At 36.2% G+C, this 27,436-nt stretch overlaps 1 protein-coding gene across 5 annotated transcripts in view; it reads right to left on the bottom strand.

The window, feature by feature from the left end:
- Positions 1-25,198, bottom strand: part of ANKIB1 (ankyrin repeat and IBR domain containing 1) — a 50,813-nt gene extending 25,615 nt beyond the window's left edge. For 4 of the 5 annotated variants that reach the window (XM_071735217.1, XM_071735218.1, XM_071735219.1 and 1 more), the window contains exons 1-4: positions 24,955-25,198; positions 12,909-13,209; positions 7,116-7,298; positions 779-896 (exon numbers count right to left, since the gene is read on the bottom strand). In XM_071735217.1, coding sequence (XP_071591318.1) covers positions 779-896; positions 7,116-7,298; positions 12,909-13,209; positions 24,955-25,142 — 790 coding nt within the window. In that variant the 5' untranslated portion in view covers positions 25,143-25,198. The remainder of the gene's footprint in view (positions 1-778; positions 897-7,115; positions 7,299-12,908; positions 13,210-24,954) is intronic. The other variant, XM_071735221.1, reaches the window with a different exon arrangement.
- Between the last annotated feature and the right edge of the window lie 2,238 nt (positions 25,199-27,436).

The raw sequence follows: 27,436 nt of genomic DNA, 5'->3' as shown, positions 1-27,436 counted from the left end.
ATGAGCCTGCAAACCATTAATTGCCTGATTCGTTGTTTCTTTGCATACAGTAACAATGTAGATGCTTCAGTAAGCACAAGTTTTGAATCACTGAAACAAATCCTAAAGCTTCCACTGAATTCAGAAAGATACTTTTGTCTGGAGTGAACACACTGAATTCAGTATATCCCCATTCTAACCACTCCAGTTTAAACTCCATGACAAGAGCAAAGACTGATTTTAGTGAAATTAAACTAACTACTGATACACACACAGAAAAGTACACCTTCTATTAAAAGGGTACTGTGAAAATCCTTCAAAGGATCTACACTCATAAGCTTTAACCCCTAAAAGAAATTTCCAACCATTAATTACAATGGTCAGTTAGCTTTTATGGCACCAGAAACAATTAAATAAATAATTTTTAGCACATTTTATACACAAATATAAGTGGCAGAAAACCAATTGTCTGACAAAACCAGGTACAATAAACTTGACTTTTTTGATATGTAAAATCATGAAGTGCTGCTTCTGTGTCCCTCATTAAAATAGGAAATCTTAAGATAACTTAAAATATCTTCCAATATAATTCCTAGTCTGAGTCACTTTCCTATCAGCTTCTCTGTCTGCCTCAGTGCTCTCTGACATACTGCAGCTGTCTGTCTTTCCTGAAGTACTGTGTGAGCTGTTTCCTAGCATTTGATTAACCATTATTTCCCTTTTACTTCGAAGTAAAAAATAATCATAAACCTGCAATCTTAATTTTGCTGTAAAAAGTTTCTTTAAGTTTTTGAATTACCATGTGCCCGAAGTAGAGCTTCTGCAGTAAAGAGTGGGGCTTGGAGCATGTCAGCAGATTCCACAATCAGCATATCCTTAAGCCTTCGCAGGTCCTGCAGTCTTAGACCCTCATAGGGCTTTGAGAAGAAGAAGAAAGACAAATTATGTCTAGCAGTATTTCCCAGTTAGCCTCTAATTCCACACAAAATATTCGAAACACTGTTGCTGACCGTCATCTCAACTGTGAGGCAAGATGTGACAGAATTTATTCACTCTACAAACCAATGCACGTGCAAAGTTAAATGCAGACACTGCCATTTTGTGGTATTTATAATATGAACCCTGTACATTCCAAAATCTTAAAGACATTATCTCTAGAGTCTCCCTTATAGTTGGGAGGCCTTGTTCAGATGATGATCTAGCCTAACATTCACCCACTCTCTCCCTCAAAAAACCTAGATTTTCACAGAATCCAGCTGAATTTTTACTTGATTAAACCTTAAATATTATGGCAGGGGTTTAAGAACGCATGCTTAGATTTGAACTGAGGATTTCAGGGGAGAGAGAGAAAGGACACGTAAACATAGACTGCATATAGATCCTCTGAGGCTAACTTTATAAACGAACTGAGATCTATTAACTTTGAACTCAACTGGAGGAGAATACATTGAGACGTAAGATAGTAAGAAGAGATACAGTTGTGACCAGAACAGACTGCAGGTCTTCTGAGGCAACACCAACCTTCACAGAAATTGAAAAGTCAGTCATGAGTAAGACAAATGAAATATGCATTTAGAGGTTCCCAGAAATGGAGAACAGGTGAGGTTGACAGGGACCTGCATATGTCATTTTTTCCAACCCTCCTTGCTCAAGCAGGGTCACCTACAGTAAGATGCCCAGATGGCAATGCCCAGATTTGTAAAAACTAACACAGGGCAGCAAATAATATATTTTTTACTGTTGTGCAGAGAAAATGCTGAAAACGTAGAAAGAGAAAAACAAGTGGGAGGATATGTATAGAGAATGGGTACAGAAAGATTGTAGAAAAAATTCTTCTCACATGGTTTTATTTATATAAAGGGTAGATAACAAAAGATTTAAAGTATTTGAGGTAAAACTGCTATGTGCTCAGGAATATGTCCTACAAATGGCAGTTGTCTTCAGAAATCTGGAGAATGATACAGAACAGCAGAGGCAACAGATAACCACCATTAAGATCATATATCACAATTATTTACTACCCATATTTTGATTTTATATGGAGTACATAATCCAGGACCCTCCGGTGAGAGATAATATACACACACATGCATGCCTACATACATAAGTTCAATGCAAAAGACTGGTTGTGTCCTTGAAAGTTTGTGATCTAAACCTACTGTGTACATAATCCTTTGAGGATAACAAGCAGAAGAGATGGGGAGACTGAATACCCTGTGTTTCTAAATGATTTTATTGAGACACCTACTCTAAAAATATACTATACTTCCTACATTCTAGATATCATAATAAACTCCATAAAATGCGTCCAAAACCGTAACTGATTCCCATAAGGACCTCTTCTGTTAGCTACTCAGTAAAATAAACAAGAGCTTTCCAGTATTAGAAGCTTCATGCTTGCCAAGAGTAATGGTACTGCAACTCTGTATTGGGTATTTTGTCCCTTTTGAGAAGGCAAGAAAAGCAGAAGAGAAATGGAATTTGATTGGCCTGACCTTTATATTGATTGCCCAAGTTCAGGGAGTTTTTGTACATCCTTCCATTGCTGATCATGCATGACTCAGTAAAGGACAATCTGAACTTTAATGGTTTGCACTGAAATAAATCTGAGTTACTTGATTCATAGTATGCTGGGATTTCACTGACCTATTTAATTTCTTACAGAAGAGATCACTTATAAAAACATGTCAGAGAGACAGGGATACAAACAGCTGGGTGTATGCATTATTGTAATTGCACAAGTATGCTACAAAAAATTGAAGCAAAGAGTAAGTCATATTGACTGAATCTGAACTGCATTTTGACCTGCAGTTGTAAAACAAGTAGCTTTGTCAGCACAATAGTACCCAATTCCTGAAGACCAGATAAATGATAAAAAGAAATAACTTTTCTGTTAAACCCGCACCTTGGATGTATATTTTAGGACCTAGTATTTTATCCTGAAGAACAGATATGCTCATAATTATATTTAACTGATCGGTTATAAGTCAAACACTGGAAATTAGCTTCCTTGAATAACAAACTATAATACCATCTCAGCTGAAGTACTCTACAAAGCCAGAAGGGATTTCTGGATCCCATGGTTTTTAGGAATCCTAATTTTATCTTTTTAAGTAATGAAGGAAGTACTTACTAAGAATGTATTAGAAACTTTAGGCATTTTTTTCATAAAATACTATATGAGCCCACAGAAGAAGCTGAAAGAAAGGAAATTTTCAAATTGGCACTACTAAGTAGATTACTCTAGAAATTCCAGAGTGATGGCTTCATACAATGAGAACCCTTAAAAATGTTCATGTGTACAAAATAATCCTGTAGAGACTTGCAAAGACACAGTTTTTATTGATAAGGATGTATATCCTTTATGTGAAGTCACAGGGGTTTGTTTTTAACTACTTCAAACATTGATAACTTATCTCTACACTGCCATATAATACAAAAGATTCTGATTACAGCTCATGAAACTCAGAGACCTTCCTTATTACTCATTTATGGAGGAGTTGTTCATTGATACTTGCTGTGAAAAGGGCATTGATCAATCTTAGCATCATTTATCTGTGGAATCCTTTTGGTATTTTCTATTTGAGTTATTACAATCACTAATAAGATTCTCACTACAGATTGCAACACTGCTGTATTCTCATGAGTCCTTATTTTTAACAATTGGTTTCTCAATTTTCTACCACTGATTTTTAGGTATCATAAATCATGGAACTGTGTTTCTCCTGAAACTACTTTTAATATGTCACCTGAAGTAATCTCCTGGCTAATTTTCTAATACCCTTATCACTGCTCACACATCATAAATGGATCTTTTGCTCCAACTCTAATTGTAGCAATCTAGTGTTGAGAGTGTTACACTTTATACTCCATTCTTAAAATATTCAACATTTCCATTTTATATAGGGAAATACAGATTATATGTGTGTTGGTACATTGTTTTCCTCCTAACTGCATTTTGTGGAAAGAGATTTAACAATTATGTTTGTGTTTCAAAACCATTAGGGTCTGTTTGCTAGCCATCTTTAACTGCAGTCTCTAATTTGATCACTAAAAATGTCTGAGATGTATAAAACCAAAGTAAAATATATGCTTCAAAGAGCAATGCAGTAAAATTAGATTTTAAAAGGCTGGTAACTGTATGATGGAAATGGACTTTATTCAGAAACCCTCATGGAAGAAGTAAGCTGAACTACTGGAAGATGGACAGCTCTTTACTGCTGGGCTCTCAAACTTGCATTGTGGGTCTACTTAGCAATCTGTATTCCTTAACAGCTTGAGAGCCCCTGTAATGCAAGAAAAGTGTTTGTAAGTTATTTTGTCCATTATTACATGTGATTTAATTCTAAACATGAGCACTTGCATAATTCATTGGTAATACTTTGATGTGAAGAACAACATGAACTGGTTCTCAACCTCAGATGAAAACTTTGTTATTACATACATACTTAATTCAATGACACTGCACATAGTGCTACAAAGATCTTTTGCTCTCTAGGAAAAAGATGATTATTTTCTGCTGTAAAAATGGCAGGTCTGGAAGGGGAGGTATTTGGTACTATAACTTCATATACTACTGTGCGTATTGTAAACCCTGTGGTTAAATCTGTTCTGCTCTTTTGCCTGGGAAGAAAACCTATTCATAGTTTTCAAATGTTTTATATTTTCCTCTAAGCTTCATTCAAGAGATTAAATTACTTGGCAAATGCATTCCTTGGTGTTCCAGAGTTATAAATTAATTTTTTGTGTTTTGGAAGAATGCTAAAGGGCATCACCAAACAATTAAGTACTATGCTAAACAAGACACTCACTTCCCTCAAGTATTTAATAATTTTAAAAAATGAAATTCAGAGAAAAAATGGTAGAGAACTGCCTTTGTCAGGGAATTTCAGTGAAGGATATGTATTCTGGGGAGAGCTTTTGGATCACTTCTCCTGCCCTATTAAGGTCATGGCTGGAGGCATCACCATAGCCAGCAGCAAGTGTAGCATTCACTGCCCATCCCAGACATTTGCCCACAGACCTGGAGGATGAGAACATGTAGTCATTTGGATTGCTGTTCAGTGCTAGTCTTTCTAGAGCTTTTTTTTCTTTTTCTTTTCTTTTCTTTTTTTTTTTTTTTTAACGGTTTTGGCTACTCTGAGGGCTAAGGCTGAAAAATTAACTTTCCTTGGCTACACAGTCTTGGCACCTGTTTCGTGCTAGCTTTTGTTACACAAGAATTCAGAGAACTTAAACCATAGAAAAGTCACAAAGAAGGGGGAAAGAAAAAAAAAAAACCAGAGCAGAGGAGCACATGAAGCCAGAATTGCTCTATGTGAAGCCCCAAGACCAATTAGTGTATCAAATTTAAGACTGACATTTTTTTAGCTTGTGAAACTTTAGAACATGTCAGCAGGCCTGCCCAAATTTCAGCTCTCACAATCAACAAATTTGCTAAAAACAAGTCAAATGAGGAGCAGAACTGTATCTTTTAACAGTCTTAGTGAAGTGACCACAAATGAACATAATTCTCTTACTCGAGTCCCTTCTAACTATCAAGTATTAAGATGATTTTGCTCTGAGCATCCACATTATTTTCTAAAAGTCTGTTCAAGGGGTCCTTGATTTGCCCCACCCATGTTACTAAGTTCACTATTGTCTTAGCTGTGCTGGTGCATATGCCAGCAAAATCATGGCATAAATACAATGATAAAATTATTCAGGTTAAATAAAACAATTACATATTACCAAACGTTAAGGCTTTTTCTTCCGAGTGAAATCATTGGAATGATCCAGTCAACACTGTAACCATCTAAATAGTTCTACTTGTACAACTGAAGGGGTAGTAAACTGCAATAATGGTAGGAAAGGGCAGCAGTCTTTTAAAGTGGTTTTGCTAACTGAGAAAAAAGAATTTCAGATTATACACTAGAAACAATTTAAGTGTCTCCATATGGGAGGAACTAAAATGAGTTAATTACATTTGTTATTTCAATGTGCTATTAAAGTATATTAATGCTCATCTCAAAACCTCTTGTTTAGGAATAAACAATCTAATTAGGCTTGTTTATATTTGATTGGAATTTGAACTGATTCAAATTTATTCAAGAATATTAGTCAGAAATTTAATTGAACAGTGCAAAGATCAACTTGCTTACAAATAAAAGTGACCATGTCTGACATTTCTCAGAGAAAAGGCTGATGTGATCTAAGACTACTCACATCTAAATCTGAATTAATTTTCATTTAAGTGTCATTAGGTCATATGTAGGCTAAGCTAGTAAAAGGCAAGGACATGCCACTTTTGAGGGGAGTAGCTATAAGGAAATATATTGTCCTTTAATTTACACAGAATTACTGTATAATGTTCACTGAGCCATATAGTTTAGCTATGTAATCTTCTTTAGAATTTTACTTTACTAAAATCTGATAATGTGTGGGGGAAGGACAATTTTGCTCAGAATCTTTTTCATCAAAATATCCATATCATATGACAGTCTTCTGTAAGGCATACCAAAAGTCAAGCAATTTTGTGTCAGTGAATTGTCTCTCTCAAAACAGACTTCAAAATAACAACACCTGTTATTATCTGTTTTTCAAACAAGTTCTGGTATGTGACAGCTTCAGGCATCATGTTATAAAACAAGAAAGTAAATGCACTGTTTTGAAATCCTGCACTGCTCTGCTGTTTTTTGGTGACATTCAGCCCAGTCTTGGTCTAAGAGTATCTACCAGTACATTCTCCCTAGTCTATCCACTGTTCTTCTCCTTTTCAAAATTTCTCCTGCCTTCACTTTTAGACAAAAAGGCATTTTATAAAATAAATATAAGTAAATAGTGTTTGTTTTAGAGAAACTGTGTCCCAGCTTACTCTCCTCACTGTATTTCCTCCAGACTCACTGGAGTGCCTGCAGCACTTTCAAACCAGTCCATGTAATGAAGTATATAAATAAAACTTGCCTTTAGTTCTGACAATGTATGTTACATTTTCTGAACTTAATGTGAAAGCTATAATGAGCTGTGTTAGAATAAAATGGTTTACAAATACACAGTACAAAATACAGTACCTACTGAAATAATCTGCAGAATTTTGTGATAAGGTAACATACAAATATAAATCTGTAAAATATCCCAAATTTGAAGTATCTGCTGACCTCTTTTTTGTCTAAAGCAGCATATTCAGCTTCAATGCTTTCAGCTTCAGGATCACGTGAAAATACCATTCGAGATTCCAAGTTAAGAGCCAGCTCTTTGTGGTGTTGTTTCTCTGCACAGTCACATGGGGTATCTTTATTTTCATTTTCTGCAAACAAGTCTCCACCATGTTTTACTAGAAGCTGAAAAGTAAAATGGCAAAGTAAACAGTTACTAATAACCAACTCTAACAATGACCTGAAGAAGACAGAAGAAGAGAACACAAAAAACATATGAACAAGGAAACAAAAAGAGACAAATGTAATAGTAATGGTCTTTGGGAAACAAAGATTCTCTATCGTTATTAAATAAATTACTGTTTGATTTCATACATAATTATACCTATACTCACTGTAATTCCATGGAACCAGAAAATCTCAGACATATGTTACAAAGCAGTGCTGTACAATAGGTCTCAGCTAGGTTTTAACACTAAAGTTCTGCTCTACTCATATGTATTCCACAGAATATGAGGGGCCTGAAGTCATCAAGCACCTGGCAAGATGGAGCCAGAAACACCTTTAAATATTCTTTATGTAAGAGTGTAACTCCAACACTCTTCCTAACACTTGGACACTGGTGGTGACAGAAAATGGGGACACTGATTGTGTACAAAAGAAGATGGGTACCAACTCACAGACAGCACAAAATATTACTGGTAGCTCTATCTTGTATTTGAGGACATGAGAAGAGTGAAATACATAATTCTGTTTGTTACAGTCTAGCATGTGCCATTTCACCAACCTTTTCTCTTTCCAGTAAGCACCCAGAAATGCAGTCTCTAGCTAATAAAAAGCAATTGTGCTGCTTTCAGTACCTCGCCAACCTTGCCTCCTGCTATAAATTAATCTGATGTAAGCAAGGACAAAAAATATCACAGATTTTAAGGGCCTACAGTGAAGCACTTTGCTGATGTATTATAAGTTCTTTATAACATGTGCTAAACTTCTAATGAGGAAGCACTCAAGAAAATCATTCACTACTAAAATTATTTATCTTATTTCTAAAGAAAACTAAAATCTATAAACATTTCAAATTAATTATCATGATGCCTTCAGATCATGACAGCTGCAACAACACTATCTTGTATTTCAAAACTTAGCTTCTAATTTTTTGTACTTCTAAAAAAAAAACTAAATCCCTCAAATGATCTGTTCTCCACATAAACTTTTTAGACCATCATCAGTCACTTCCTACTTTTTTCTCCAGCAGACTGTATTTCATTCATCTGTCACTGTAAAATACAGAATGTATTTTACAAACCTGCAATCCATCTTGCAGATTCTTTGGAAACTTTTTCCACAATTTCCAAAATAAAAAGAAATGAAAACCCCAAAATACCACAGACCTGTGCAATAACAAGAATTAGTTCAGAAAATATTATTGTTGTTAAGTATGACACCATTTTTTATTTTCAAGGTAAATTATCAGGCAGAAATAAAGCTAATACTAGGATAATTATCAAGATACCCAGGCTACAGATACCTTGTTCTATCTAAACTTCTCAATACTGACAAAACTGTAACTGGAGAATCACATTCTGTCTGTACATTTTAAACTCTAAGAGAAGTCCAACTGAAGCAACTAAGACACTTGAAGAAGAAAAATAATAAATACTTGAAAGAATACTGCATAGACCTGTGCAGCTCAAAACCTAATCTGCAAGCTGAAGAATATGCAAATCAACAAGTCTCTAATAATAATGCCATATTTCCCTGGAAGCACTGTTTAAAAGACCTGAGTTTCTTAAGTAATATAAAGGGAGATTCATAATTTAAATAATTACATTATTAATTTAAATAACTGCAAAAAGGCACCTTAATACACCAAATATGCTGAGATAGAGTAGAATAAATCTTCAGAAAATCAAATTTATTCAGCATGAAAGGTTTGTTTGTTTGGTTTTTTTTCCATTATTTTGAGGTAAGCACATTAAATTTGCCCATACTTTCTTTAGCAACAGGACCCACACAGCTCTTCTGCTCAGAGAACTTTAACAGGTGTGAATGAAGTAGTATCAATACTGCACATTTGACTATGAACTCTGAACAAATCAACTGGCAGGTGGTTCACCCACAGGTTTGTTCTTTCCTTTCTTTATGTGGGTGTGGTGGGGACAGCAAAAAATATGAGGCTGGAGTCGTCCTCAACATACAAAGAAGGAGATGAGTAAGGAGGAATGCTGCTATGATGAGAGAGTAACCACCACAAAGCTTGGCAAAAGGTGCTCCTGGCGTTCTAAGAAATGTTCATTTTAGAGTGAATATGACTTGAGTGCTAGGCAATTCCATTTTTTTTTTCTCTTCTTCACTGTGTTAAGACTTTTAATCCCCCAACACTTCCAAGCACAAAGAGATAACTGTTAAACTCCTTCATCAATGTTGTTTTGGGCTTTTCCTGTTCATAATCCTGTTCCTGTTGAAGGAGCTGGGATTACCCACTATACTGGAGGACTTAAGATATCTCAAATACTAATTTTAGAAGCCAAGGTCTACTACCCTATGGTAGGACACACAAAGAAGTTTGAACTTAGGGGTGTACTCTATGTTTTTAAGTAGAAATCATGACTAGCTAGATTATGTCTCCGCTTCCAGACTGACAAATGGCAATCCATGTGGATCAGACTGTAAATTCTTCTTCAAAGACAAACCGAAAGCAAATTAGAGTCAGAAATGGTTTAGTCAATTGAACAGCATGTGTTGTCATGATAAAACAGCCCAGTTTACTTAATTAAATGTGAATGTAGCAGTCTAGTAGCTGGGTTCATCTAATGAATCACTTCACAGACAGTGAGAAACAGTGATATTTGTGAAGAAACACAAACCATGAACTACCATGATGAGCTTAAAACTAATTGATTTTACAGTCTGCAGGTAAAAGCTGCAGCCCAGCTCCAGAGTCTTAAATTATAGCACAAAAAGTGATGTAAAGAAGCTGAGTTTCCATTCAGTAGAAGATCAAAAAAACAGAGAGGATGATGTTTATACTAAGAGAATGATGTGCTGGAAGACACTACCTGAGATTTTAAAGGGACTAATGAATAACCAGAAAATAAAGAAAACCATCCAGTTGAAGATGGTGCACAGCTAAGGTTGAGGAACTGAAATGACAAATTTTAAATGAGAATTTTCAGACAGTTTTTTGAACGGTGGTAACATAGTGATACCACAGAAAGTATTATGTAAGAATCTCAGAGAAGTTCACAGTACTGGAAGAGAGGTGCTATTTACCTTTTTTTCTTCTTAAAAAAGCCCCTAACTCACAGATAAATAAACTAACTCTACCAGCCAATACTAGATAAAGCAAGTGCAATATAATTCCAAACAAAAAAAAGCTTTGTTGACCACCTAATCAAAATGGTAACAATAAAAGTGACATGCCAACAAAGAACAGAACTGCTGCAAGGGCAGAAATGACAAATATAAAGGGAACTTCAGTCACTTCATCTCCCCAGTATATTGAGAAAATGCTATGCTAATACATAATGTTTAAATTAAAAATACAGATTACATAAGTGACTAAATAATAGAAAATATAGTTAGCAAGCATGAGAGGAGAAACAACGTTGTCCAGAGAACAAGACCTAATTCAGTACAATTGGTACAATTGTGCAAAACCTAATTCAGAGTGTTACCACTGAAAAAATGCTCAACAACAATTCCCAAAGTGTATTTAGGTTCAATATCCTTGCAGAAGCTGAAGAAAGACAAATAATCCACTGCCTACTTTCAAAAAGTGGTATTTCATAAAAGCATAGGAAAAAAATCTAGAAACATCAGAAGAATGTGTGAAGGTAGAACAACAGGACAGGAAACAGGAAGTTTTCTTTCTAAAATTGGCTCCAGATGAAGAAAACGTAAAGAACAAAGTCTGGAAAACATAAATATAAAATCACAATAAAGAAGGCTCTGAGTATTTTTTTAAAACAGTATGCCAAGTGATTACTGACTTAGAACAAATCATATTAAAACATCACACAGTAGGTCTGTCAATGTGTTTGTAAAGTTGGTTACTGGAAAAAGTGCAAAAGCAATCCCAACATAAAGCAGAAAAGTGATATCCATGATTGGAATGCAGATTGTCTGTGTACATAACCCACCTGTCTTATGAATGACAAAAATTAAAGTCTGTTTCAAATCGAGGTCTCAGCACAACAGGTTCTAGAATCTCCAACAAATCAAATACTAACATAAATACCCTACACCAGATGGTATTTTTTCATGAGTCCTAATGGAACTCAACTATGACATTTCTCAACTACTTACTACAATATGCAATTTATTGCCTAAATCTGTCATGATACAAGATTAGAAGGTGGTAAAAGTAACACTAATACTAACAATAGTGTCAGAGAAAATCAGGGAAGTATGGGGAGACCATCAGTTTTTACTGCAGAGGGGTCAACAGAAGTCCCACAAGTGCTGGGACCTAGCTGAAGGTTAATGTAGAATAATTAACATGCAGAAGTTATCTGAAAAAGCAGGTGAATAACATAGTAGAAAAATAACCCAAATTTTACATGTAAATGCTGAACTCTGAATTAATTATTACTAGTAAAAATCTTGATGTTGTAAGAGACAATTTTTAAAAAATGTCAGCTGTTTTAAAAATGTTACATCTGCTCTTGTGTTTAAGAGCAGCATTAATTAAATATTATTTATTAGTATTACCAGCATCATTAAATACTATTCAGCTATATACTATACTATAGTATAATATAAATACTATATTTATATTGTATTTCTATTTATATATAATATAAATATTTATACATATTTATATAGTATAATTTAAATATTATAATTAAATACTATTCAGCATTACTTGGTATAGTTTAAAAATAAATTTGACAGGAGACTTTCAATGTCATTGTGACTCTCAATTACACATTATTAACTGCTACATTCACAAACATTAATTTTTTATGAACTTCATGAAGTTCAAGAAAGCCAAGTGTAAACTCCTGCACCTGGACAGTGGCAGTTCTCATTACCAATACAGGCTGGGGATGATGTGATGAAGAACAGCTCTGCAGAAAGGGATCTGGGGGTACTGGTGGATGAAAAGCTGCCTAGAGAGGTGGTGGAGGCCTCATCCCTGAAGACATTCAAGGTCAGGCTTGAGGGAGCTCTGAGCAGTCTTATCTAGTTAAAGATGTCCCTGCTCACTGCAGGGGGGCTGAACTCAATAACCTTTAAAGGTCCCTTCCAACCCAACACGTATGGTTTGTAAAAAGGTAATTATATTGAAGAACTTTAGCATATATGGGTGGCATCCTCTAAAAAAGCTGTGCACTGTAAATTAAAGACATCAAACCTGTTCTTAAAACATGGACAGTATTTCTCAGTCTCAGCTACAGAGCAGAATAAAAAGCTCTAATTTTTTGCAGGGAGTTACTGCACTCTCTTTACACATACAGGTACACCTATGCTTACCTTTACAGCTTTTTCTCCAGTGTTACAGTCTCGTAACTATTTCCAATTTTCATAAGCCTATATGTGTCTTTGTGCTGAGGAGATTAAGCCATGAAGTTAACATATATGTAATCACCTTTTTCCATCATTCCCCATAGCCACTGCATGTTTTGGGCAGCTTATCTTTGTAGCCTTCACAATTAATGTAAAATGGAATTAAAAAGTTAATTAAATATGCTATATAAAGTTTTTTTTCACCTGAGTCAGCCTTGTGAAACACTGAGCATGTCATTTACTAACAGCAGTTATACAGACTTGTGATTACATATCAACTTTTACCTCCACACAGGTTTTCATCCCTGAGGCAGCAGCATAGTGCAAAGGTGTATTTTTTTTGTTATCAACAGCATCAATGGCTGCACGTTCATATTGTCCTTCATCCAACTTTGCTCCCTTCCACTTCAGGATCATTTGCAGACAATCTGCTCTTCTGCAATCATCTTCTGAGGGTCGTGTCAGGCGAGGATGAAGAGCTCCTTCTGAGATCATGATCTGAGGTCCCATACACAGTAAGTGCATTGATGTCTCATTGTGCACATTCCGTTTATTTGGGTTCCCATCTCTAACAAAAAGAAAAGTTCTGCGAGGGGGAAAAATAGAAGAAAAATAATTATCACACAGTTCTACTCATTTGGAATGGTCTATTACAGCAGCTCTCTTTTCTTGCTGGGATTTTCATTGGCCATGTGAGTGACAAACATTCTTACTAGATAATTACTACTGGACAGCTCTTCTCCATTTCTCTCAGGAGTCAACAGCCAGGATGAGAATGAACTACTCAAATATCATTACACATCTTATATAATTACTCTGTCAATGTGCGACAAGTTTTAGTTGGCAAAGTTTATTCTACAATTCTGTATTTTATTGTAGTAAATGTTGTAAGACACAAGATAAATTAAATAATTTCTTGGTTTTCTGCACTATACCTTGAATAGTAGTACACTTGGCAGTCTGTAAATAGATAATGTCAAAGCAATGTCTTAAAAATTCATTCTTCTACCCCATATTTTTAGGACCGAGGAGAGACTCTATTTGCTTTCTCACTCTATAATATATGTAAGTGCAATGTAGTCCAAACCCTCAGCTATGCAGATGGCAGAAGTCTTCTCTTGAATGCTTTAGAAGCAGTTCAAAGTGGGTAGTACACTATCCAGTAAAAAAAGATCAGCTGAGCAGTGAAAGGGAAACAAAAGACTGACTCCCAGAATCACAACTCTGCTTCCTGACAGCTCCAAAGATAACACAGCTTTCTGCTGCTTCTTGCCATCAAGAAATTACAGAAGTTGTAATCCAGTCCAGAAATGGAAGAACTGAGACATATCATACAAACCCTGTGAATACAAATTTGCTTTAGCCTTTTGAGCCATACTAAAATAACAGGTTTTTTTTCTTAAGGGAGGAAACAGCAGAAATGAAGACTGTCTCTTCATAGGACTTGGGTCAGAGAAACAGCAATGGCGAAAAAACTCATTGGAGGTAGGAAGGAGAGCTAGATCAGAAGTACAGGACATACATTTAAGAAGTCACTGCAGAAACACGTGCACTGTTCTCATAAAACCAGATGAAGCCACTGTTCCTCCCCTCTTCAGGCCGTTCCCTGACTCTTTAACAGTTTGCAGGAATAAAAAAATCAGTTATTGTGGATTAGTCATTAAGTCAATAAAGGGGCTAGTGTTACCTGACACATGTAAAAACAAGTTTGTAAAGGTAGCAGATATTTATTGTCTTCAAGTTTGTTGTGAAACGAGCAGAGAAGAAAGGGTGATAAAGAAGGGGCCAGATCCCTTCTGCAATCACCACAGTGGACTGCAGTACTGTAGCAAAAGTATTTCCAACACAGAAGCATTTTGCAGGAATTCCTGAGGACACACAACTGAGGAAGCATTAAAGGCATCGACTGTCCTGAAGGCGCAGCACCAAGCTGGCTGTAGGAAGTTGGCAGAAACAATCAGTAACACAAAGTGGGTGGACTTTGTCTTTCACATCAGGTACCCAAAGCCTATCTCAAAGTTTACCCTTAGATGTATAACATGCCGGATGGCTGCACTAATTAGACCTGCATAATTTGAATGTCAGGGAGTGTCCTTTGGGTATCTGTTACTGACAACATTCCCTCCCACTATGAGTTGCTTAATACTGAACATACTGACTCCTGCTATGTGTCTAATTCAAGTAAAATGTTACTTAAAATCAGGTGAATAACTGTGGATTCTGTTTAACATTGAACCATGGCTTTTTTTTTTTTTTTCTTTACTTTCAAGAATTACAAGATGTTTCTCTACTATCATTAGTTATCTAATCATTACCTTCTAGGCTTCATAGTATTATAATGTACATTTCTGTTTTCAAGATTGAGCTCTTTATCATGACTGGAATTCCATGCTGTGGTATTTTAAAGCATGTGATTCACTCCTGAGTCAGGTTACAGTGCCTCTGATTTCAGAATAGCACAATGTTTCTGTTGAGAACAGCGAAAGCCATAAATTAGACACTTTCTTACAAAACAGTATCTCACCCACAGAAATGAATATTCATAGCCTCTGCTACCATGATAGTAAAGCTTACTGAATCATATCAGCTAAAGAGAGCATCCTGCCTTTATCAACTCCATTTATTTTTTAAATCAAACATTATATTTTTCTCAAGAACTCTGCTGAAATTCTTTTTAATAATCTCAAGCTATGGGGATTTCATCCCTGTCTGACAGAGTACATGTTGGAACCTGTAAGTTTTTCACTGTGTTGAAGACAAAAAACCTGAATGGATACAAACGCTCAGCCACAGGCTGAGGAAGGTATTTCACCTTATCCTTAACAGTTCAGAGATAAATTCTGCCCCAGGCTGAAACTGTGCATGGAAGTTGAATTTGAAGACCATCAAATCAGTGCCCCTTTTTAAACTCAAAATCTCTAAATAGTTTAAAAGGTAACTTTTACTAGTGAGTAATTACTAATATAATCTTTTTCCACAATACAATTAAGCTTTTGGAAAAAACCCAATAAAACTCTTTTTTAAAGAAGTTATGTGTATACATATTCTAATTTAAACCAAGAAGTGCTTACATCCTGCCTGCTTGCAGATTTTCTGCTCTTAAACAAATAAAAAGGCAATTTTCTGCATTAACCAAATGATTAAAAGATTTAAATCCAACCCAGAGCTTTTCAAGTGTCACTGTGCTGATTTACAGTTGCACAAAGAATATCCCCATGCAAATAAATCTATTATGTAGATTTTTAACTTCTGCAGCAAGAAGTATCAGCAGATACTTTTTTCCAAGAGAGAAATCCAAAAAGCTTTCCTAGGAGGCTATTGACTTGATTAAGTTCAGTGCTTTTCCTGCTGTCAAAATTAGCAGCTAAAAATTCATCTGTTTCTAAACATATTGAAAACTTCAGTAAGAACCATATGCAAATCTTTTATAACAATTTTATAACATTTGTAAAAAATGCTCTTGGGCTGGGGCAAAAAGTAGGTTTTATTACTTGTTGTCCTTGCTTGCTGCTCAACTTCTGCATCTCACAAGAGGGTATGAGAAATACCAGAGCTGCCAAAGGCAACCAGCACCTGTCTCCAGGCACATAAATGGAGTTCAAAGTCTAACAGCATTCCCCCCCTTTTTCTCTTCTTAATCTCTTGCAAAATTCAATGGATCAGCTCTTTAGTGTAAGGAAAACTCAAACCAATGAAGCAAAGCAAAGCTGAACCCATGACTGGAAAGTCAGTGACGATGACTCCTTTCCAAAACCCTGTAAAATAGTATTTGACATCCACAAATCCATTATTTGACAGGGATCCCTTTTTACTGGTGTTATTTGGTGTGTAAGACTTTCACAGAGCAGTGGTATAGAACCCTACAATTTGTCTCACAATTTCAGAGGTATAAAAAGCTAAATTTTGCATGAAAATGTACTGGTAAGAGTGAAAATAGGCACTGCCTATGGGAAATACCATTTAACCACAAGGCAGCCAGACTTTAATTTAGTTGCAGCTTCCAGATTTTTCTTCAAGCTGTAGCTCTTAGCAGAATCCAAACCTGGGGTGATAAAAGCATTTAAAAAGTGTGGTAAAAAGCGACAAAAAAAGAAAAAGACTGTAACACTCACACCTACTACTATCTGCATTTGCAAAAATCAGCAAGAGACTCAAGATCACAAGGCTGTGAACTTGAATAATAAACAGCTGGCACATTCCCTCACTCTGGGAAACCAACATCTTCAGGTTGTAATAAAATCTTTCGTGTTTGGGGCATGAAACCCATTATATTTATAGTGTCGTGTCATCATTATATATGCTATATATACATCATTATATATGCTATAATATCTAAATAAATGTTTGCATATAAAAAAATATGGAAATGTACCCATGTACATACCCCCCCCCCCAACAAACTAGTATAAAATGAAATTAGAAAGATAGTTCTGATAGGTGCAGATGACAGCAAGCCTGAATCTGTTCAAAACCAGTGAAATGCACTCATGGTATAAACTCTCCAGCAAATTGCAGTGTTGCTTTAAGAAAGACAAGGTACTAGGAAATGGTGAGCTGAAGCAAAAAGGTAAACTAATCTGCACGGGATTGCCTTTCAAAACAGCTCCTCTGGTCCCTGTGTTAGACCACATAAATCCAGCTTGCTATTAAAAAGATTGCACTGCAAACAAACTCCAGTGCAGGCATAAACCTAAAGCTCACAGCTTTCTGAGCACTAAGAGAAGTATGGGTAACTCATAAGTTACAGCAACATAGAGAAGAGCCAAGCTTTGTTACCCAGTAATTTAAAACTCATATACAATGCATAAATTCATACAATTATTGAATCATTCAGTTTCTTACATAGTAGGTCATTACTGATACATTAAACCTTGAATAATCATGGTTATTTCATTAACTCCGAGTACTTTTCCCCCATATATAACATAAAAAAACAGTGTATTAGCAAGCACTTGATGAAATCTTTGTGATTACTGAGAGCTATATAGAAGTAGAAACTGGTTTAAATTATTTTGTGAAGAGAATTATTAGTTACTTGAAGTTGAAAGCCACATCTAGTAAAAGTAGTTATTGATATTTCTTATCATTATACAGTGCTAGAAAAATCTTTATTAGTATTTACTCTGTTCCTTTTAAGATTCTTAAGCTTCTCTTACAGCCCAGGAAACTCCTGTATGCAGTTAAAACCTGGGCAGGAGACAGTGACTATTTCTGTTCTAGATCAAGAATCTGCTGACATATCATTAACCATTTATCAAAGAAAAACCACAGATTATTATCTTGACTTTTAGTAAGCCTTAAATTCAATTGGACCCTTACCTATGAACTGTTACTAACACTACCAGAATTCCCATAAACACCAGTAATATCCTCCTGTGGTAAGGAGTGAAGTTATACCAGTGGTGATTTGGGCTGACACCAAAGAAAACCACATCTGAGAGGCTGTAAATGCTTCTGTCTCCACTGCTGATGGAAGTCTGTGAAGAGCTAATACTTCCATCCTAAGTTCAAAGCCTTCACAGACATTACAAAATCCCTTATGTCAAGTACTCCACTCTGGCCTCCAATTCTGCATTTTTGCTGAACGGAAATGCCACTCATCTCCTCCCATTCATATGATGCCTACCAAGTATGGTACATCTGGCAATTGGGATTAAATCAATTTCCTGAGTACTCAAATAATTTCCACAGATTTTCAGAGAAAAACATCAATGTGAAAACTAAGTCCAATCTATGGCCTATATGAATCATGTCTTTTACTTAACATAATCTAAGGTTCAAGTGGAAATTTTTGACTTTGCCAGCATATGGTCTTCTGGGCTTATTTCCTTTAAAGACTTCATGAACTGTTCAGTAAAAAATACTGCCTAGAATGCAAGCACCATCTTTACTTTTTGCTAAACTGGTTCCAGAAAGCCCTAAAACCTTTGTCATTTCACCTATAGTTTCCCCAAATAGCTTGTTTCCAAAGGACTATTAAAGTGATTAAAGGTAGGTCAGCACCTGGGGCTGAGTTCCAGTTCAGGACTGACTCATGTTTACATAGCAGACATCAAAGAAAGGTCTTACACGAACATGCACCATAAAGAACTTGCTAGTTTCTTCACTAAGAAGATGGAGATAGGCTGAAAAGTTTCTCTGGTTTAGTGGTTTTGTGTCAGCTGATATAATTATGCCCTTCAGTAGTTTGATAGTAATCTTTAGCTTGGCACAATACAAAAAAACAAGAGGACAATGTGCAGGAGTGGCAAAGGGATACAATTGAAATCTGGAGCACAGATCCAAAGATAATGTACACTGAAAGGGAGGAACAATAAACTTGGTTAATCCTTCCATTTGCTACACTGTGAGACAAAAAAATCGTGCTTTATATATGTGTCAATAAATGGAATATAATATGCCTGTCAGAAGGAACAGCAGCACTAAAACACAGAATTAAGCCATTCCTAATGCAAAAAAAAGGTATCCTTAAGTTATTCTTAACCAGAAGTCTATTGCATTTATTTATGAAGCTTGGCCTTCCCTTGGACAATCAGGAATCCTTTTTCTGTGATCCCTTGCCACTTCTGGCTTTTAATTCAATATTTTGAGTGAGATTTCAAAAGAAAAAGAGCTGGGTGTCAAATCAGAAGCATCTTCCACTGGAGCTGGCTGCTTACCAGCACCTTATGTGACTACATGTCTTCTGTAACGCAAATTCTATGTGATCTTCTTCTCTGACTCTGGCCCTTTCTTCTATACATTTCTTTACAGGTAGAACCAATATTCAAACTTGGGTGTCATCTTTCCAGCCTTCTCTCCCAATCCCTCTTTAAACACATCTTTTTCTGAAAAGACTATCCACACAGAATTCTCTTCTCAAATGACTGTGAGGCTATTATTTTTGATTGGTTATGAACAAATGTAATATGAAATAATAAGCATGAAACTAGCAATCAGTGGATTCATCTTCACTGTTTAAACACACAGCTTTGTATTTCTGTTCAGGGATCATTATCTACACATCAGCTAGTAAATTACCTCAGAGCATATGACATCTAGTGTCAGATATTATTTATATGGCAATAATGATGAAATAACACAACAAATACTAACAATCTTTGCATAATTTATATTATTTCAATTTCTTAGAAACTATGAGTGCATTACAGAGAGGTCTCATCTTCCTCTATCTCTCCCTCTAGAAAAATCCTTTCAATCTGTATACTGCTCGATCTTTAATGATACTAAAGGTTATTTTCCTTAAATGTCTCAATGAAGTAATTTAATAACATTCAAATTGAAAAAAATTTCAAATTTAAAAAAATTAAATAATCCCCATTCTATGCTTCAGCCAAAAGGAAAACTGGGTTTATATGCAATGCCACTTAATGTTTTAGCTGGACATTGCATTTAGCCATAAATGTTAATCAGTTATTTCTGATAAATGTACTTCTGTTTATCAACAACTGCAAATCAGACAGTCATTACTCCAAGTTACTACTGAGCCAACAGATCTCCCTGGTAAAGAAGCCACGTGTGCCTCTAACCTCAGGGTGAAGTTAAGTCACTTGACACAGTGACTCAGCAGTTACCAATCAACTTGACAGAGTCACAAACTCTACCTGGTAATAAAATTTGTTGAAATAAAGATTTAGTCATCCTGGCAAGTGAGGACGAAAGCTGTACTCTTCTACAATCCAAATACAATTTTACTTTGCTTGTGGTAAAATGTTCACATGAGTTCTACTGAGAACAACAGACAACAGAGAATCAGAAATCTTAAATAATGTACTGCATTAATACCTCCCATCTCACCAGTCACTAATGAAGCCATCTTAGTATGCAGTATGTGATTTCCAAGGAAACAAAAGAACAATGAGGTAAATAGACGATTGTCTTAGTAAAAGCACTTAAACAATCTCCAAACATGTGCATGGAAGAGCATTGTAATGTTCTGCTTTTCTAAAGGATGCAGAAAAACATCGTAGCAAGAAGCAGTAACTCAACACACTCAACAGTGGCACCTGGAACTACAGATCATGGCTGAGTTTTTCAATCTGCCTTAGCTGTACTTTGGCAGACAGTGCCCAACTGGGTGACAGGTTTTAAAAACTGAGGAACTGCTGCTGCTTCATGTCCGTGGCTGCTCCTCCAAATGTCCCCAGTTTTCTGTCTTTGGCAATTCTTGGCATTTTCTTCAGTGAATTTTTTCTTCATTGTAAAACTGTTAAAAAGACATTTTTTACAGTGAGGGTGGTGAGACACTGGAACAGGTTGTCTCGTGAAGCTGTGGATGCCCCATTGTTGGAAGTTCTGTAATTTACAGCTTTGCAAGTGTTTACTATTCAATTTTACAGGATTAGCTATTACCTAGGCTGACTAGGTAATCCACTGACTATAAACGGAGCCTAGCTGGAATAATTTCAGTGTTGTCACACATATTTTTATGAATAAAATCAATTTTAAGTAAAATGCTATACTAAATATTGAAGTTATCTGTGTAATTACTGATAACTATAAAGAACTTGCTTTTTGTTGTTAGAAGTCAATAATGTAGACAATGACATCCTAACAAATAATTCATTAAAGTATATTACAACATTTTAGTTATTAGAACAGGACAGAATTATTTTTTTTGTGTGAGAGAATGGGAAAATAGTTAGGTGGATATTCTTAATATTAAAATCAGAAGTCAAAACTTCTAAAAACTAATTTTACGACAGAAGCACATGCAACTATTATAACTTCATAATTTTTCCCAAACCACTAAATTTAATAACTGAAAAAGTTACCATGAAGAACAAAAGAAAGAAAGAAAAAAAAGACTAGGATTTCTGAACAACCTACTGAAAAGGTTTATACAGTCAATACAAATTTTCTTACGGTGGAACCCTGTTGTTTTGGCCAATAACTGCATGTTTTCCACATTTACCCTTTCTAGAGAAAGAGATGCTACTAACACCATTCTTATTTTTCATATTTATACCAGGCCAGGAGAGCAAGTTAAAAGGGAAAACCAGTATTACAGGCAAAGCATTGAATAGATTTTCAGAAATTTGATAAAGAAAGAATAGACCTTGTATTTTTCTGAATATTTCAGCATGAATTATTTAGGTCAACTTGGTTCTCAAAGTTTCAACATTTACAGAACTTCTGTATCAGTCAAGAGACCACAAAGTGAAGTAGTCTCTTTTTTGTCTGCAACTCTGAAAAAAAAACCCCATGAAATTCAGAGCAGCTTCAACCTTATCAGAAAATAAGCAACTACAGCTCCTCTGTACAGCCAGAAGATACCATGGAGGTGCCACCAGCACCACGGACAGGCTCAGCTTTGGCTGGGACATGGAGTGGATGGCTCTCCTGTGACAGCCCTGGGGCAGAGAGCACCTCCCTCCCTCTGATAAGCTTCCTGGGTCCCCCCCCGGCTCTGCCACCCTGACTCTGGGCACCCCTGTGCTCTGGGGAGCAAGCCCTCCAATCACACAACCTCACCCAAACTCTAACTCCATAATCCTACTGACTGGACAGAGGAACTGGGACAGCATTACAGGGAGCTGCTGAGCACTAGGTAGTAACTTCTGGTAACTTCAAGCAGTGCTTTGAAAATTCTTGTTTGTGCTAATTAGCTGTGACCAGCAATTTTTGTTTTTTAAACATTAAACACTCTGTTATAACATAATGATTTGTCAGGCAAACATTATTTAGGACTGCAGACCAAACAGAAGTTACCTATTAACCGAATACCTAGCTTCCATTTTTTATTTCAACATCTCTAATTACTGAAACTTCATATGATACTCATTAAAATTTATCATAGAAAAAATCCCAGTATTTTAACACTCTTTTGCTGAGTCTTGTGAAAAGAAATTAACAGCAAATTTTTATAGGCTTATCAATGATTATGAGGCTACAGCTCAATTATATACTAAATCCAGTTTCTGGGCTGTAAATACTAAATGAAAGGCACAGCAGCTGGGTGACTCAGACACCCGCTGTAGAACAACTGTGCAGTTCAAAATTGTTGAGAAAGTTTTGTTGGCTTAAGTTTCTGCCAGAATTCCTGCTGAATTATACAAAATTTGTCCAGGTCAGGAGTTTTGCTTTACGACCCTTTCACATCTTCTCTGGTTTCTTGTTTCTTCACTTCTGAGACTGCTGTACCAGGATCTCTCCAGCTCCCTTTCATTGCAGACTCAGTGCCTGTGCTTTCACTGTCTCTTTGGACAGTCACTACCAGCCACCTGGTAACAGGGAGTTTGGTCCTTTCCCTCAGTATCTGGTAACAGCATTGCCAGATAGGTTATTTCAGAACATCCCATAATAACCTCTCTCCATGTATTCTGTTATGCAAAAGGTGTACTGACAACTGCATTGAACTACCTTATTTTGAGAAAATTTTACACAGTGAATTGTAAAACACGTCAGTTCATACCCACCTACAATAATACAAATATCAGCCTACAAAGACAATTTGAATGATACGTTAGATATCTAAGTAACATCTAGAGTTTGAACTACAAATTATTATAGTTACAGATTCCCAAATATTTTAAATTTTAAATGAAGAGATAAATATGAGTATTATAGACATCTAATAATTGTAAAATCTCTCTCAAAATACGGTAAGAAAAAAATTAATTCATTTTTAGCTACTGTACTTCATAAAAAATAAAAAGATTCATTTTAACATTGAATTTATTAATCTCTGCAATATCAAAGACTTTCTGTATCAAAAAGAAGAGGCAGAACTGGAAATCATCTGTGCTCTCTCTACTACCAACTTTGTGAGCAGGCACACTATATGTCTCTATTCAATTACTACTTTTAGATAAAAAGGCTACATTTTTGTGAAGAATGTCTTAGAGAGGACTTCTGAACAAAAAAACTTAAGAACAGAGAAATAGATACTAAAAAGAATCTCAGCAAATTACTGACTAGTAGCAACAGTGACAATTCTAACAGCCCAGCTTTTCAGAAGCAGACTCTAGCAAATATTAGCACCTTCACTATGTTTACTGGAAAAAAAATACTGCAAACCTTGGACTCAAACTAGAAAAAATAATAATTTTTTTGATCATGGCTTGCAATGTGTGCAAAATAAAACTCAATTGTCCTGTGATACTTAGATGCTAAAGGTCTCCCACAGCTAGTAGTTAAATGTCATTTCTAAATTACCTTTCTTTTTCTAACACAAACCAATTATCTGAGATCATCGTAACAGTGCAATATGATTTAACTAGTGAACTGCTCAGAAGTCAGTAATTATGACTCAATTTCTTTCCATATGCATAAAGAATCTCATGTGTCCTTCTCTCAGTGAGGCTGTATTTCCTTAAGAGGTATTTCTTTGAGAAATAACCTGAAAATCTCAGACCAAAAAAAAAAAAATTTTAAATTAGGTTTAGTTACATATTTCCTATAATTCAAGAATCAAGAATGGGGAAAAGTTTGGGGATGTTAAGAAACAAACTGATTCAATGATGAAATGAAAACATCAATTAAAAACAGAGCTACAGAATACATGGAGAAAAATATTAAACAAAAATCAAGATGAGAAATTATAAAGTATAAAGTACCCTTAGGTGAATCTACAACACTGAGGAAAAATTAAAAAGAATATTAACAATAATACAGTTCAGCATATACTTCCATTCTGTTCCCAGATACAAACAAGAGGATAGAGAGCATTTATGAAATTGTCTCTAACTTATTACCTCTGCAGAAGCCGTTTAGCAATGTCTACTCAGTACCAGCTTTATGAAACACTAGACCAGAACAGCTTGTACCTGCAATGTCTGGATGTGGATAAGATGTTAATCTTTGATCTTAGAGCACTGACAAAAATAAAGAAGAATGGAAGCAGCTAATACTATCTGTTCATGTTTACTGCAGCAATAATAAACTTTATCAAGGTATTGGAGTTCACTGTTATTATCCCAAATGAAAATGAAAACCTGAATAACTGAACACCTGAATCTTGTGCCTGAATAACACAAGAATAAGCATGTACTTTGCTACCTGGAAGCATATACAATCAATATGATGTCCATATAGGTATGGCTTTACAAACAGATTAGGACAAGAAAACACATCAAGAATGGTGTAACAATCATTGTTTCCAAAGAACCATGGTGTAAGAGTCTTCACAAAGCAAGCTTGAACTGTCCAAGGCTAATGTTACAAAAAAGGAATAAAGATACTAAAAACAAAATTAAACACTATTATACCATCTGTGATTATAAATTAAGTTCTCTGTTACTCCTTGAACATGTTACAAATTCTGTCTGCAACACACACATACATATGCACACACAAAGTTATTCACACCTAAGCAAAACTTCATGCTTACCCGAGTATGCGGTTCATTCCATGCCTAGCAGCATAATGGAGTGGAGTATTGTGCTGGTATGTTTCTCCATAAGAAGTATTAGGGTCAAGAGTTTCTTTTAGTTGAGGGTTGCTCTCATAGATTTGGCAGGCCAAGTTCTCATCTCCATTTATAAGAGCTTTGCGGAATTTGGTGGTTGTATTTCCCATGTTGCTATCCTAGCTAGCAAGGACACCTTTTCCTTTCCCCTTCATCCACTTGTTGTGTGGATGAAGCCTATAAAGAGAAAGAATATTTCAGTTATTTTGCAAAATACAGTTCCCTAGATGAATTCACCCCGAACTACAGCACTGTAAGAAATCATGAGAACATATACACAGGCCCTGTAAAATCTATGCAGGAATTGCTGAAGTCTTTCGAGGCAAATGCACACAAATTCCAAACTCTTCACAGATCTTTTCCCTAATAAATTGTGCCATCTCACTGTGCAAACATCTTCAATACCACTCTCTTTGAACATATAAAAAAGGAAAAAAAAGGACAATATCCACCTGTATTTGAAGATAGGGATAAGCACTGAATTTCCATGAATGAGAAGTGAATTAAAATTAGAAGTGATTTCAAAACACAATAGATCCAAGGCAAAATTCTTAAACAAGGTGGGAAAACTCTTCAAAAGCATGCAAGAATGCAGACATCAGTTTAACCTTTTCTTAAAGAAGATCATGTAAAATGTGCTTGAAGCACCTGTGCTTGTGAAGGTGGGTGTAAATGGCACCTTTTGTGTGCCAGCAAATCGAATACATATGAAGACAGGAATTACCATGGCCTCACCTTAACAGTTCTTCTAAGCAGACTTTCAAACATCTAAACCCATTTTTAAAATCACACAGAGAGATCAACAATACTTGGTCCATACACTATCAGGCATTATACTGGCACAAACCAACTGCACCTTACAAGCACTTTGAAGTACTTCCCAGGTGCTCTGCCCTCCAGCCTCTCACCTTTATGAGAACCAGCAGATTGAGCTGCATACAGACAGGGCACACAGAGCACCTCTGCTCAGGAGATGGGGCAGGAGAAGCTTAACAGGTTGTGCAGTCAGAAAGAGCACATGTTCGGTTATGTCAGGGGGACAGACAGGGGACTCAGCACCAGGCTGCAGCTGGTAGCACAGTGAACCTTCTAGGAGGTCTCTTTTGTGCATGAGTCATCCCATTCAGACTGCCCCATGCCAGAGCTTTCAGCCCACAAAGCACACGCTGGGATCTAAATATGCCAGGCACAGCAGCTTTGGAAATGGAGATTTAATATGTTAGGCACATACAACCAGGCAGGGTAGGAGCTGCTTCATTGCTCAGTACCTTCTATTCAACTTGTTGGGACTACCTCAAAACTTCTACCTCTACACTGTCTTCCCAGCATAGTTACTGGTGCCCAGACAGCCTTGTAGACAGAAGAAATACAAGAATCCAAGGGGTACAGAAGTGCAGAAATCTAAGAGAATCAGGATGCGGATGCAGCTCACGAGAAAGGATTTGATGAAACCTGGGGAAGAGCTGTAATAAGACTTCTTTTGTTTCTATGGACTCATCGTTTCATGACCTGCTTTCAGGTGCTGTTGTGAACTTTTGTGTCACATTCCTTTGCTCAGAACCCATTCTGCATGAGATCCTACCAGCTGGAGTCCTGCACTGTCTCTGTGCAGTTCCTCTGAGAGGACATTTCATGAAGGGAAGGGAAAAGACCACTTTCATTCTAATCTCACCAGTGCTTCCAGGGCTGTCAGAAAAGAGCAGTGGCCTCAGTGGTCTCTATTTTCATCTCCTTTTCCTACAAAGCTCTGGTGAGACAACCCTTATTTTGGAGTTGTGTTCTACCTTTTGATGTCATTGTGTGAGATAACACAACACTGCTGCAACAGCTGACTCAACATGCAAACCATGTTCCCCATGTTCTCCTCTGTGACCAGTTATCTGACAAGCAACTGTGTTAAGAAGCCAAAAGTTTCCCATAAAAATACAAGAACTGTAGAATCACAGCATGGTTAGGCTTGGAATGGACCTTAAAGATCAACTAGTTCCAACCTCCATGCCATGGGCAGGGACACCCCCTCCTAGACTGGGCTGCTCAAAGCCCCATCCAACCGGGCCTTCAGCACTTCCAGAAAGTGGGCATCTAAAAGCAAATGCACACTCTTTATATGTCTAGTTACATACACAAACCAAAGTTCTGATTATTCAGTCACACTAAGGACTCTGCATCATTTCATACCTTTTCATCATCTCTCTATTTTAAAATATAAACATGCAGATACTGTGTAAATATAATATGCATATTCTTCAAGAAAGCTACTGCAGGTTCACATTGCCATGTCACAACACTCCGTGATTTAGATGTCTTCAGATGTGGACACAGCTGCATTACTCTAAATACTGGAAAGTTTTGGGCTTTAAAGAGAGATGGTGAAAACCAAACAAAATCTGTGTGCATACAATAC

Source organism: Heliangelus exortis, chromosome 2 (assembly GCF_036169615.1).
Source record: "Heliangelus exortis chromosome 2, bHelExo1.hap1, whole genome shotgun sequence".
Lineage (NCBI taxonomy): Eukaryota > Metazoa > Chordata > Aves > Apodiformes > Trochilidae > Heliangelus > Heliangelus exortis.
The sequence above is the reverse complement of the archived record's forward strand: the minus strand, read 5'-3'. Positions and strand labels throughout refer to the sequence as shown.